This window comes from Lactuca virosa, chromosome 5, assembly GCF_052849685.1.
Source record: "Lactuca virosa cultivar CGN04683 chromosome 5, Lactuca_virosa_CGN04683_v6, whole genome shotgun sequence".
NCBI classification, from domain to species: Eukaryota; Viridiplantae; Streptophyta; class Magnoliopsida; order Asterales; family Asteraceae; genus Lactuca; species Lactuca virosa.
Window position 1 is genome coordinate 106,825,214 of NC_136430.1, and position 15,890 is coordinate 106,841,103.

General features: G+C 32.3%; 1 protein-coding gene across 1 annotated transcript; it reads left to right on the forward strand.

The window, feature by feature from the left end:
• The first annotated feature begins 1,143 nt into the window (after positions 1–1,143).
• Positions 1,144–15,305, forward strand: LOC145113084 (pleiotropic drug resistance protein 1-like). Its single transcript, XM_079049186.1, has 23 exons — positions 1,144–1,582; positions 1,662–1,782; positions 2,350–2,438; positions 2,882–2,966; positions 3,078–3,237; positions 3,612–3,688; positions 4,331–4,384; positions 4,630–5,022; positions 5,750–6,031; positions 6,171–6,487; positions 7,233–7,393; positions 7,526–7,629; positions 7,898–8,054; positions 8,165–8,266; positions 8,356–8,519; positions 9,186–9,518; positions 10,423–10,713; positions 11,103–11,186; positions 12,527–12,660; positions 12,738–12,965; positions 13,059–13,230; positions 13,959–14,213; positions 14,834–15,305. Exons 1-23 carry the CDS (start codon positions 1,272–1,274, stop codon positions 15,089–15,091), a joined length of 4,332 nt encoding a protein of 1,443 aa, XP_078905312.1. The 5' UTR covers positions 1,144–1,271; the 3' UTR covers positions 15,092–15,305.
• The last annotated feature ends 585 nt before the right edge of the window (positions 15,306–15,890 follow it).

The window sequence follows — 15,890 nt, forward strand, 5'->3', positions numbered from 1 at the left end:
AATCATGAAAATTTGAAAAAAAAATATTTTTATTATTTTTTATATTTATAAAAAACCCAGAATTTTTTTTCCAATAATTATAAATATTTAAGCAATATTTCTACTCACTATTCTAATGACTTTGTAAAAAGAATTTTTTAAAAAATAAGGTGTTTTAGATACCAAACTTGATTTTAAAAGATTAAAAGTTTTTAAAAATTTTTTTAAACATAACATGGTGCAAATAAAGATGATTCAAAATATTTATGATTCAAAAGTATTTATGATTCAATATATTTATGATCGTTATCTTGTTATGATCTAAAAATATTTTGATTCAAATATTTAATGATCCTTAATTATTATATTTTTTATGATTCAAAAATTATAATGATCCAAATGTTGTATTGAATAAAACTTTATTTAATTCAATATATTTTGATCCAAATTAAAATGATCCAAAAATGTATGATGCATAATATCGTTATGATTCAAAATACTATGATTCAAAAAAAGTATGAATGGAAAATATTATGATACTTAATATTCTTCTTATTTAAAATTTTATAATTGTTAAACATTAAAAATTCAAACCGATATTTAGTTTAAAAAATAAAAAAAAGCAAAAAATTAAAACCAAATAGAAAAAAAAGAAAAAACCCTAGTATCTTCAAAATGTAGTAAAGATATTAAAAAACGAAAAAAAAAATAATAATAATAATAATAATTTAAAAAAAAAACAAAAAAATATATATAAAAAAACGAAAAAAAATGAAAAACATTAAAACCGAGCATATATCTATTTAAGAAAAAAATTGAATTTTTCTTTAACGAAAAATAAAAAAAAATAATAGAAAAAACGAAAAAAAAAAAACCAAAGTAAATGAAAAAAAAAAGGAAAACTCATTTAAATGACATTCTATGGACGTTCGTCACCCATGATTATTTATTCGAGTCTGTATTACGTTTCATGCACGTGTGCCGCGTGCGAATGCGTCACGACCAAGTAAATAGGTTTGACATTTTTGCCCTTAATTAACGAAATGATCGGTAAAGAATATATAAATTACTTTTTTATATTTTAGGTTTATTTAAATAAATATAATAAAGATAGAAAGAATAGATCGAAAAGATCATAGTGACGTTTGTGATGAGAACCAATTGACTACATCCCCATAGGAAAAAAGAAATAGTGAAGCTCCCATGTTTGGTTCCTCCAAAAGAAAAAAGAAATAGTGAAGCTCAAGCACAAAAGAGAAAAACTTAAAACCTATGTGGTAATAATAATAATCATGGAGGGTAGGGATCAGGGATTAAGAGTCAACAGTTCAAACATATGGAGGAACAGTGGAAGAGATTTCTTTTCAAGATCTTCACGTGAAGAAGACGATGAAGAAGCATTACAATGGGCAGCCATCGAGAGACTGCCCACAAATCTTCGGTTACAAAGAGGCATACTAACCCAAGAAAAAGGCAGCCCGAAAGAGATTAATGTTAAGAATCTTGGATTGGTTGACAGAATGAAGCTGTTGGAGAGGCTGGTTAAGATAGCTGAGGAAGATAATGAGAAGTTTTTGATGAAGCTTAGAGAAAGAATTGATCGGTAATTAATTTTGAATGATTTTTTTAATTGTTTTTTTTGTTGGTGGTTTTTTAATTTTTTTTAATTGTTTTTCTTTCAGAGTTGGACTTCGGCTTCCTACTATTGAGGTTCGGTTTGAGCATCTGAATGTCGATGCGGAAGCTTATATTGGTGGCAGAGCTTTGCCTACTATATATAACTTCTTGGTTAATATCCTAGAGGTTCTTCTTTAATTCTTTCACCACTATTTCACAACTCTACATGACCACACCGCTACAGGGTACAACATGTATCGGTATCGGTATGGTACTCGGTATATCAGTACCGGTCGGTATTACCCGGTAACGGGTATCGGGACATCGGGTTATGATACCGGTGGGTAGAACCCAGTACTGATACCCGGGTAATACCATGTACCATTACCGATGTCAATATATTTTGTCTCATCCAAAAATGCCATATATGGACTGTTCTCGATTTCACTTTTATGCAAAAGACGAGAATGTCCTTATTCTCGTCATTGGAAATAGCCCTATAAAACTTGTCTACTTCCATGATCAAAAAATAGCACTAGAAAGCTTTGTAGGCTATTTTTGATGATGATAAGGCAATCACATCTTTTTTGCACAAACAAGAGTTAGAGAGCGGGTCTTTCCCACCTTTTTAGGTCGAACAAAAAATTGTAGTGTTTTTTTGCTCAATGACAACAGTCTTAGTTTCTCAAAGACCATGTTTTCTGAATAGCAATTTATAACTAAATTTTGATTCTCTCTTACTTACAAACACAGGGATCCTTAAATTATTTACATCTTCTCCCCAGCAGAAAGAAAACATTACCAATTCTTCATGATGTCAGTGGTATTATTAAGCCTGGCAGGTAAGTTAGTACAGCAGTGGTTGCATTTTAAAGATAATGTCAACCTGTTTATATGCTAAAAACGGGTAATTTGGGATATGTTTTATTGATAATAGGTAAAACATGTAAATTACAAAAACTAAACAGTTGCTGAAAGTGTACTATAGAGTGTTTGCAACTTATTTTATATTATTATATTAATTAACAGTTTTTGTAAGGGCTAAATTCAAGAAACATACTTTTATATATTTGGCTATTATAGCATCCTATTTCTTCATGCTACAAGTACTTATTTTTTCTTATTAAGGTATTGTACATTAGAAAAATAGAAGTACAATGCTACAAGTAGTTAAATTTTTTAAGTATGATGCTATATTATAATATACAAATGTATGGAAGTATATTGCTATTTCTTGCATTGAGTCCTTTTTGCATGTGAGAAGTAACACTGATGAATTCCACAGAATGACATTGCTGTTAGGCCCACCAAGCTCTGGGAAAACAACACTACTTTTGGCTTTGGCTGGAAAACTTGGGTCAGATTTACAAGTAAGCGAAAAGAGTCGAATTTAATATTTCATTAATCTGAAATTGTATTTGTAATGCTACTTTATGTAAGAAATTTGAAACTGAAAAAACTGCATTTATGCATTACAAAAGGTATCGGGAAGAGTGACATACAATGGGCATGAAATGGACGAATTCGTCCCCCAAAGAACATCTGCTTATATAAGTCAATATGATCTTCATATTGGAGAAATGACAGTCAGAGAAACACTTGCTTTTTCTGCAAGATGCCAAGGAGTTGGAGCAAATTATGGTTTGTAAATCTGTTACAAAAATTTTAGGGCTTTATTTAGATGATAAAGATGCGGAGGGTATTCATGGGATCAAGAGCAAATAATTGTCCCACCTTTTTGGGTGGGATAAAAAATGGAAATTTTTTGTTCCATTGACTTCAGTCTTGGTCCAAGTCCGGTGGACCCCACACACACTATATGACTGTCATGTAGTGTTTTGTGTGAAACGGGGCATAAATAAACATGTGTCTACAAAATACAGAATTGACAAACTTTATTATATTTACACATATGACGAGAATTGGTTGTATCCAAATAGGGCATGTTTCTAATTTTTCCATTTAAATGATGTTTGGAGTAAGTATTGAGTAAACGAAGATTGTTTCTTTTTTAGAAATGTTGGCAGAATTGTCAAGGAGAGAAAAAGAAGCAAACATCAAGCCTGATCCTGATCTTGACATCTACATGAAGGTAAGTGAAAAATACAGAAAAGCATCATCATTTTATTGATTCAGCCACTTAACTCTATTTTGTAGTGCTTAAACCATTATACTTGCTTGACCATTCAAATGAAAAACAAGTGTTCCCAATTTTAGTATTAGGGAAAAACACAGAAAAGCACAAGGTACTTTCCCCATTTTTATCGATTTAGCCACTAAACTATTATTATTTATTATACAAATAAAAAATAATAATAATAACTCGGTGGCCTTATGGATAAAATGGTGACTGTACATTGTACTTTTCTGGATTTTGCCTTTTTCTAAAACCAGTAATCTGTAAAAATGCTTTATCTAAATGGCCAAGAAAAGTATAGTGGTTCAATCACCATTGACAATAGTTTAGTAGATAATCGATAAGTATGATGTTTTTTTTTTCTCTCTTTTTAGTTGTATATCTCCCTTAAGATGATTCAAACTTTAAGTTAATATCCATTCTCTTTTAGCTATTTTCTGATATTATCCATTTGACCCGTTAATTAGCAATAAAATATAATTTATTTTGACATAAATATTTGAAATTACACCCTCTAGTTACAAGTACTAACATCATAAGAACTATATGCACTGCTTCCTGATCTTAATCTTCAATATTTCTTGATCAATTCTTTAGGCATCATCACTAGAAGGACAAGAGGCTAGTGTTGTCACCGAGTATATTATCAAGGTAATAGCTCAAGTGGCTGCATTTGTAACACGGGACACAAATAAGACAAGCTTTTCAGGGATATTTTCAATAATGATGATGAAGAGGGCATCATGTCTTTTGCACAGACAAGAAACCGAAAAAGAGTTCCTAAAAGTTGCAATTTTTGTCCCATTGATATGTGTTATGATTAAAATGTATCGAATACAAGTGAGTATGTGAGAAAAACACAACTAATGCTCCAGTATCTATGTTCACATATGCAGATTTTAGGTCTTGAAGTGTGTGCGGACACCGTAGTAGGAGATGAAATGTTCAGGGGTATTTCAGGGGGACAAAAAAAGCGAGTCACAACAGGCGAAATGATGGTGGGCCCATCAAGAGTACTGCTAATGGATGAGATATCAACGGGTTTAGACAGTTCAACCACATTCCAAATAGTGAATTCAATTAGGCAATCAATTCACATACTTGAAGGAACTTCTGTGATTTCACTCCTCCAACCTGCACCTGAGACCTATGACCTATTTGATGATGTCATACTTTTAGCAGATGGACAAATCGTGTATCAAGGTCCCCGAGAAAATGTGCTTGAATTCTTTGAGTACATGGGTTTCAAATGTCCTGAGAGAAAAGCAGTTGCCGATTTTTTACAAGAAGTAATATTAGCTCTTAGGCTGCATTTGTTACACTGAACAGGATTAGACTAGACCAGACTAGACAAGCTTTTCATGGATACTTTAAAATACAAGTATGAGAAGGGCATTCGTGTCTTTTGCACCGATGAAAGATCAAAAGCAAGCTCCCTCTCCCGCCTTGTTCCACCTTTGTGGGTATTGACATTAGCCCTGGTCTCATTGGACTGGACTAGAAGGGACTAGACAAGCTCTCTAGGGCTATTTTTTATGATGAGTATGAGAAGGGTATTCACGTCTTTTGCATATATGAAAAAGCGAGAACGAGTCCATGTCCAACCCTGTTCCACCTATCTGAGTGGGACAGAAAAAAAAAATGCAATTTTTTGTCCCCTTGACATTTGGGCTATAAGAGAAAGGTGAGTAGGGAATTCATACCGAGAGTGAATCCCTTTCCTACCTTGTACCACCTTTTTAGGCTGGGACAAAAAAATTGCATGTTTGTCCCATTAACACAAGTCGAGGGCATTTACGTCTTTTGCATAGAAGATAGACAAATGGTGACTTCCATCCACCTTTTTTTTTGGGGGGGGGGGGGGGGGGGGGGGGACAATAATTTGACATTTTTGTCCTACTAATACCAATCTAAGTCCCAGTCTGGTGTAACAAACGGGGCCTCAAGTTTCTTTATTTTTATAAATTTGATTTTGGAGTTATTGAACTTTTGGCTAATGCTAGTTTCATGCTACAGGTAACATCAAAGAAAGATCAAGAGCAATACTGGATAAGAAAAAATGAAGCTTACAGTTTTGTTTCTGTACAAGAATTCTCAGAAGCATTTCGGTTGTTTCATGTGGGAAGAAAACTAGGTGATGAACTTGGTGCTGCATTTGACAAAACAAAGAGTCACCCTGCAGCTTTAACTACAAAAAAATATGGTGTTAGCAAAAAAGAATTGCTAAAAGCTTGCATATCTAGAGAATACTTGCTTATGAAAAGAAACTCCTTTGTGTATATATTCAAAATGACACAGGTAAGTAAGTAAATAAACAAGCATGATAAGCTTTCTAAGGGTATTTATAATGATAAGGGCATTTACGTCTTTTTTCACATGGACAAACACAAATTGCAGTGTTCATTACTCTTAAGTACTTTACATGTTAACTTTTCAGCTTACGTTTTTGGCTACAACAACAATGACACTATTCCTACAAACTGAGATGCCAAAGAAAACAATATTGGATGGAACAGTTTACATGGGTGCTATGTTTTTCACAATACTCACGATTACATTTAATGGATTCTCTGAGCTTGGTTTAAGCATTATAAAACTTCCTGTGTTCTACAAGCAAAGAGACCTTCTCTTCTATCCTGCATGGGTATACTCACTACCCACATGGTTCCTCAAGATCCCAGTCACAATTCTTGAAGTTGCCACGTGGGTAATCTTGACGTATTATGTCATAGGGTTTGATCCAGATGCCGGAAGGTAATGATTTGTTGAGTAAATTAATTTTGGCCCCTCAGTTTATCACATTTTTTTGATTTTGGTCCTGAAAGGAATCAGATTGAAATTTTGGTCCATATCTCAATATTTCCAAACGATTTTGGTCCGGCTGTTAATTTTAAATGGCCATTTTGCTCTGGCACCAAACCTTGAAAAAGAAAAAGTATACCACATGGACGAAATTTGTAATCTTTTCTTAGTTTATAATTAAACTATTTCCTAAATTATCATGGTTTTTTATTTTTAAGATAAAACTGCAAAAATGGTCCCTGTGGTTTGCGTTTTTTCCGGGTTTTGGTTCAAACGTCGATAAATTTGGAAAAATGGTCCTTTTAAGCAAGTTTCCTTGTGGAATTAGTCCCTAAAAAAGTTGATCAAAAAAAATATCAGCGGGCCAAGGGACAAAATGGTCATTTAAATGAACCAAGGTCCCATTTGTTACGCCAGCCATAACATACAAGACGGCCTTGTACTAGAGATTTAGAGTGTTGTCAATGGGACAAAATTTGCAACTTATTGTCATACTCAAAAAGGTGGGACATGAACTCCCTTTCGATCTCTCATCTGTGGAAAAGACGTGAATGTCCTTCTCATCTTCATCATAAAAAATTAGCCTTTTAAAGCTTGTCATGTCTCATCCTGTTTTGTCGGTTTTTGTCCGGTCTAGTCATGTCTCATGTAAGAAACGCAACATAATCATCTACTTTATTGCACATATATATTGCAGGTTTTTCAAACAAATGCTTCTGCTCATATGCATTAACCAGATGGCTTCAGCAGTATTTCGTTTCATAGCAGCATTAGGACGGAATATCATTATTGCCAACACAATTGGCTCATTCTCGTTTCTTGCATTTCTTGTGCTGGGTGGATTCGTCTTGGCCCGAGGTTATATATATATATATATATATATATATATATATATATATATATATATATATATATATATATATATATATATATACCATTAAACTAATTATATATAATTTGTATAACTTCATCTTCTTGTTGCACCTTTAGATGATATAAAGAGCTGGTGGGCATGGGGCTACTGGATTTCACCTTTAATGTATGGGCAGAATGGTATGGCTGTCAATGAATTCCTTGGAAAGGATTGGAGACAAGTAAGCCCTTATATGAGCTCTACAATGTTTCTTTTTTACTTGATGCATAAAGACCTACTTAAAAATGAGGCTTTCCCCATTAAGTTCTAACCTTATACAAAATTTCCCTCATTTGTTTTTTTTTTCTTCTATTTCCCCAAATGTACCGCTATTTTAATTCTCAGTTATTTTTAAACATCATTTATCCAGACAACATTTAGTGGACGGAAAGAATAAATAAGGATTATAAGATACATTATTTAAGGTTATGGAGTAAATTTGTGTTCAGGTTTTACCAAACTCTACAGAAACATTAGGTGTTGCTGTCCTTAAGTCTAGGGGACTTTTCGTTGAAGCAAAATGGTATTGGATCTCTGTAGGTGCTTTACTTGGATATATGTTCGTCTTCAATATCTTCAACATCTTGGCTCTCACTTTCCTAAACCGTAAGCATTCAAATTACACATTATATTCTCCATTATTATCATTGTAAGCTCCAAAAAGCTAGGTAAAAAAGTTATTCCTATAATGAATTACCACTTTATATCTAATGCAGCCTTAGGGAAGCCTCAGGCAGTTCTATCTAAGGAAGAATTGGCTGCACGTAATGCTATAAAAACAGGAGACACGATCGAATTATCAGTGAGAGATTCATCAGGTGTGTCATCAAAAACTAATCATAGATCATTGGATTTGTAAAGTTAACATTTAAAAAAAAAAACAAAAACAAAATATAAATATATGCAGAAACAAAAGAAGTTCCAAGAAGTGTATCCTCAAAGTCAATGCCAGCAAGAGTAGGCACGTCTATAATTGAAGCAGAAAAAAGAAAGAGGCGTGGAATGGTTCTACCTTTTGTTCCCCTTTCCCTCACATTCGATGAAATCAGATACTCGGTGGCTATGCCTCAGGTAACTTACACCTCATTTGCTATGTATGAAATGACATGAAAAAACAAAACTGAACATCAAACAATTAACCATTTTAACATTTTTCTAAGACCAAAAAGAACATGATGGGTGTATTCCTTTTTTTCTAACTTATATGGATTTTCAAAAATACCCTTATATGTCAATTATGTGTTTTATTTAAATTTAAAATTTGATTTTAATTATTAAAAAGTTTTAAATCTTTTAAATTAGTTTGAAACATATAAATCAAATTTAATCTATATGATATAATATTACACATAACAAATATGGCAAACATAATATCATTGTAAAATTCTAACACCAAATAAATATAAATTTCAAAGTTGAAGGACCAAATTGTACAAAAGAAACTTTAACACCATATTTGGTGTTTTACATTCACCAACATCATTTTAGTGAAAGAAGTGATTTGGTTAGAGTGATTTTACAGAAAACAAATGGTGTAAAATATGGCAATGAGACAAAATCACAATTTTTTTCATATAAAAAAATATGGAATTCCATCTATATAATATATAAAAGACGTAAATGTCCTTCTCACTCATCATCGAAAATAGCCCTAAAAGTTGTTGTGTTCCCATCCACATTTCCTAAAACCCAAAAATTCCATCATTCTTATACTAATTAAATACGATGTTGTTGCAGGAAATGAAAGCTCAAGGGGTTCCAGAAGACAAGCTAGAATTGTTGAAGGGTGTTAGTGGTAGTTTTAGGCCGGGGGTTCTCACAGCTCTAATGGGGATTAGTGGTGCTGGTAAGACCACTTTAATGGACGTCTTAGCGGGTCGAAAAACGGGAGGGTACACAGAGGGAAGGATCAGTATATCCGGGTACCCAAAGAAACAAGAAACATTTGCTCGCATATCCGGATACTGTGAGCAAACCGATATTCATTCCCCACATGTCACTGTATCTGAATCCCTACAGTATTCCGCGTGGCTACGTTTGCCTCCCGAAGTTGATTCACCAACTAAAAAGGTGAAAATAATTGTAACAAAGTAAAAGATGCGGATAAAAATAAAGAACACAAGAATTACCATGGTTTACAATGTTGGGTTGATCATGTTAGGTTCATAGACGAAGTAGAGAGGTTTTGTAAATTCAAGAAAAGTAGGTTTACAAAATACAATGAGATCTAAGACTATATTTATTAACAACTCAAACCAACACTAACACACACACACACACACACACACACACACACATATATATATATATATATATATATATATATATATATATATATATATATATATATATATACTTTCTCTCCCCTATCCCAATAATTTCATTTTTTTGTTAATTCATTGATAACCCAGTCTTTCATTAAAAAATGTTTTTATTTATAATTAACTTTTATTATTTTTTTAGATTATAAGTAAACTAACAGTTTATTAGTATTTTTTTTATTTAATTTTTATATAATAAGAAATCGAAAAATATTTATGATAATGTGTCAATATTGATCTCTAAAGTAATTTTTTTTATGTATTTTAGTGTATTTGGTTAATTCTTTTATAATGTATTTTAGTGTATTGGGTTAATTTTTTTAATATAAGTTCTAATTAATAATCAGAATAGTTTGGTTAAAAGAATAAATTAAACCAGCTTATATATATTTACGAATTGTAGAGGAGATTTTTTTTCTATTGCTCTTTTTTTCTTTTTATTAAATGGTTTTTCTTTTGTCTTATATTGAAATTGATTGGATCAAATCAATGGGTAAATACAGTCTAATGTGACATCCCAAACTCGAAGTTATACACTAACTCAAAACCATGGTGAAAGTTATTGGTAGTGCTTATAAAGGGCTCATAATTCTCACATTCCAGTATCTATCCAACATCACAGATGTTATGAATTTACATCTTATGATTTTCAGATGTTTATTGAGGAGGTCATGGAACTTGTGGAGCTAACTCCACTAAGCAAAGCACTTGTGGGATTGCCCGGTGTGAATGGGCTTTCAACAGAACAAAGAAAGAGACTCACAATTGCAGTTGAGTTAGTGGCAAATCCGTCCATCATTTTTATGGATGAGCCGACATCTGGATTGGATGCAAGGGCGGCGGCTATAGTCATGAGAACAGTTAGAAACACGGTTGACACCGGTCGAACTGTGGTGTGTACGATACATCAGCCAAGCATTGACATTTTTGATGCTTTTGATGAGGTATATGTTTTGATTAGATAAACTTAAAGTGTTTTGTTTTCTGTGGAATGCAAGAAATAGCAACATATTTTTATTGGTTTGTTTATTATATCATCATACATTCATTTTTTCCTATTACAACATTATAGTTTGAGAAATCTACCCGTTATAAATGTTGTATTTTACATTGCCATAATTGGCTAGATTTTTCCTGGTATAATGCCCTAATAAGAAAAACTTAAAGTACAATGTTAAAATTAAGTAAATTCTTTGAAGTACAATGCCTTAATAAGAAAAGAAATGAAAGCAAAGTGTTATAATAAGAAGAAAAAAAATTGCGTTGCTATTTTTCTGCATTTAGCTAATTGAAGACGAAAAAAAAAACTAAATATTGAATTTTCAACTTGCAGCTACTTCTTTTAAAACGAGGAGGTGAAGAAATATACTTTGGTCCATTAGGCCGTCATTCTTGTCATTTGATCAACTACTTTGAGGTGAGTACATACCAGTATTTAATCCTTCTAGCCACATCCGTTACATGTGTTATGAACAGGGGCGGACGCAAGATTTCGTAGTAGGTGTTACCGGTGGCACCTTTTTTTTACGTAGTGGTAAAATAGTAGAAAAAATAAAAAATTCGAAAAATTTTACATTGCGTCCGAAAAAACAGGGGTTGACGGTGCCACTATGGGCACCATAGTGTAACCGCCCCTAGTTACGAAGTGCATTATCGTCTTTTTAACATGTACGAGATATGTCCCATTAAAAGTTGCAATTTTGTCCTATTGACATTGGTCTTAAAGACTGTTTCGTTTACAAAACAAATGAACTGTTTGAAATCTGAATGCAAGTAAAATGACCATTTTACCCTTTTAAATGCATCAAGTAAAAAATAAACGGTTATATACATAGGGCTAAGTTATTGTGAGAACTAAAAAAAAGCATGTGAACTTGCGAACTCATAATCAACTCATCATTTTTCAACACCAAAAACACAAATCTTTTCCAAATGGTGTGTCTAAGCCATATCTAGGTTAAAAAAAAAAATTTGACAATTTTTTTCATTTATTTTCGAAATTTGCATGTATGCACAATCAGCAATTGTACGGACCGTTGATGAGCACACAATGTGCACAATCAGCAGTCCATATGACTGCTGATTGTGCTCATCAGCAGTCCGTACAACTGTTGATTGTGCTCATCAACAGTCATACAAAAAAACTAAAAAAAATCATCAAATCTTTTTTTGAGCCTAGATATGACTTAGACGCACCATTTGGAGAAGATTGGTGTTTTTGGTGTTGAAAAATAATGAGTTGATTATGAGTTTACATGTTCTCACAAATCTTTTGGTTCTCAAAATAACCTGGCTATATATATAACAATCAGCAGTCCATATGACTGCTGATTGTGCTCATCGGCAGTCATACAATAAAACCAAAAAAAAATCGTCAAATCTTTTTTTGAGTCTAGATATGACTTAGACGCACCATTTGGAGAAGATTGACGTTTTTGGTGTTGAAAAATAATGAGTTGATTATGAGTTCACATGTTCTCACAAATCTTTTGGTTCTCAAAATAACCTGGTTCTCTCTCTCTCTCTCTCTCTCTCTCTCTCTCTCTCTCTCTCTCTATATATATATATATATATATATATATATATATATATATATATATATATATATATATATATATATATATATATATATATATATGTCCCCATCAAGTCAAAAAGAAACAGCCACTTAGTCTATGTCAATCATGTACTATTTAACAAATGGAGCGTCTATATCTTTTATTCAAAAATAACATCAATAACTAATCATGATTTCAGGAGATTGATGGAGTGAACAAAATTAAAGATGGTTACAATCCGGCAACATGGATGTTGGAGGTGACCTCAGAAGCACAAGAATCAGCTTTAGGTGTTGACTTTTCTGAAATATACAAAAACTCAGAACTATACAAGTAGGGCGATTCCACCTATCTACACTCTTATGTTGACTTTCTTGACATTTGGTGTTGACTTTTGGTTACTAATTTAGGAGAAATAAGGAAGTGATAAACGGAAACAGCCAACCGCCACCTGGCTCCACTGATATACACTTTCGTACACAATATTCCCAATCTTTTTGGACACAGTGTATGGCATGTCTATGGAAACAACATTGGTCATATTGGCGGAATCCACCATACACTGCTGTGAGGTTTTTGTTCACAACATTTATCGCGCTGATGTTTGGGACAATCTTTTGGGATATGGGGTCGAAAAGGTAAAAAGAAAGATGAGGCGAAAAGGGGGAAACCTTGAATTAAAAATATCTTTTAATTTGCTTGATTCTAACTATAGAAACTATTGGATATAGGGAAAAACAACAAGATCTTTTTAATGCGATGGGTTCTATGTATGCTGCTGTAACATATATTGGAGTACAAAATGCGGTATCCGTGCAACCTGTTGTGTCTATTGAAAGAACGGTTTTTTATAGGGAAAGAGCTGCTGGGATGTACTCGGCTTTTCCATATGCTTTTGGACAGGTAAAGTGTTGTCTGAATAAATGATGTTAAAAATATTTGAGAAAATGATGTCATATTTAGGGAAATGGAAAGAAAAAAATAAATTAGAAAATTTGTGAATCGTTAGGGCTTAATGGGGAAAGTCTTCATTCTCTTACTTTATATATTAAGTTATTTTTGACATTAAGTCAAAATGAAACACTCATATATAGCTTACTAGATTAAGTGTTAGTCTCTGATAAGTAGATTAAGGTAGTGTTTGGTACTATTGAATTAGGGAGGGATGAAATGGTTCATTTTTGTGAATTTTCATTCCTTAACGACGGTTGTTTTTTTTTCCATCATGGAATAGAATGAAAATTTGCAATGTAACATATTTTTATATATGTAATTTTTTAAGAAAAAAATAATTTTCATGAAATTAGAATTTTATTTTTTCAAATAAAAAAATATTTATTTTTATTACGTCTTATTTGAGGTTAAATAGGCTTTTATAGGTTTAGATGTTTGGTTTTTTATATCAAAGTTCTTTAATTAAACGTAAAATAATGTATAGAATAGAGCTCATATTTTCGTATAATATATAAAATTCATATGAAAAATCATTCCATTCCTACATGCACCATGATCATGAAAATAGAATGTAATAACTCATTCCATTCCATCCAATTAAAAAAATTTTAATATGCATATAAACTAGAAGGACAATAAGAAATAAATTTGTTACTTATAGATGTAATGTTATGCAGGTTATGATTGAGATACCATACATTTTTGTTCAAACAATTGTATACGGGATTATTGTATACGCGATGATTGGATACGAGTGGACAGTAGTGAAATTCTTTTGGCAACTCTTCTTTATGTACTTCACATTACTCTACTTCACATTTTATGGGATGATGACAGTTGCAGTCACACCTAACCACAACATCGCTGCTATAATCGCATCTGCTTTTTTTGCACTATGGAATCTTTTCTCCGGGTTCATTGTTCCATGGACAGTAAGTACAGAATTATTTTTTGAGTAAACTACAAAAATAGTCCATAAGTTTTATATTTTTTTCACTTTTGAAACCTAAACTATCGCTTTACAATTTTGGTCATAAATGAAGGCTTTCGAAATTTTTGGTCTTCATTTTGAAGGCCAAATTCTATAATAACCACTGTACTTTTGGTTTTTTTTTCTTTAAACACTAAAAGATATTTTTTTTCTGGCACTGAGAGTTTATTTTTTTAAAACAACCATGACAGTTTTTTTTCTTGTAATGAGTTGCAAACAACAATTGGAAGAATATATTTCTACTTAAAGGTGTTTTTTTTTGGAAAAAAATCAAAGTTATAGTGGTTAAATCATAAAAAAATATATATTATAATGCTTAAATGGCACAAATTCCAACCGTTTTATAGAATTCAAAATTTTATGTGGTGGTCTTCAGAAAAAAAAAATTATTTTGGTGGTTAGACCAAAAATAAATAAACAAAGTGCGGTGGCTTTTGTTGATATTAACCTATTTTGAAAAATCATAATGATTGTTTAAGATGAAATGACAAATTTACCTTTTATCCAGTTTCTTTTACAAATATACTAACATCATTTTACCATTTTACCCGTTTACCCCAGAGGATACCCATATGGTGGAGGTGGTACTACTATATATGTCCTGTTGCTTGGACACTGTACGGATTGGTTGTCTCCCAATTTGGAGATATGAAAGACAAGCTAGAATCCGGTGAAATGGTTTCAGAGTTTGTCAGCAATTATTTTGGGTTTGACTATGACTTTTTAGGGTATGTTGCTATAATTAATGTTGGATTTGCTGTCCTATTTGGGTTCATTTTTGCATACTCTATCAAGGCGTTTAACTTTCAAACACGGTAATAAAAGGATCATCAAAGCCATTAAGTCCAAACATCAGCTCATTTCTTAAAAGATCGCCAGAAGACACAACAAAGAATTTTTAAATTATTTCTTTTACACAATTCGATGTGGTTTAATATTGGTGATTAACTGAGCTTTGAATCAAGGCTCAAGAGAACTAAAATATTCATGCTTTTATGTATTTATATCAAGGGAAGGACAATTTTTTTAACAATTTGCACTACATAAATTTTGTGCATGTTACAGACTTCCAATAGCTTCATATAGTGTTTGGTATAATAGAATTGAGGAAGGAATAGAATTCTTCATTCTATTGGAATGGAAAAAGAAGTTTGTTTTGCATGGTGGAATATAATGAAAAAAAATGTGTAACCACAATGGAAAAGGGAAACTCGTAGAAACAGATCGAAGAAGGAGACACGAAATTAGGCTTCAATTGAGTATCAGTAGCCTTAAACATTGTTCCCATAGGGAATTATCCCCGATTGAAGTGATTTAATCCTAATTTTCGAAAAATTATAAGTTTCACTTTCATTTTGGGCCAACATACCCATATTAGTGAAATCGCAAAATATTGGACCTTCTACCCTAGATTTTGACCTAGTAAGCTTCTTACCCATGGCAATAGACAAAGAAGAAGAAGAAGAAGAAGAAGAAGAAGAAGAAACGATTAAGGAGATAGAGAGAACTTTTACCTAAAAGAGTGAACAAGATCGTAATCGCGAATATATGAAGATGTTGAGCAAGAGGTGAACAAGATTGTTTGTGGTGCTTGGAGAAGTCATTTACAGCTAAGATT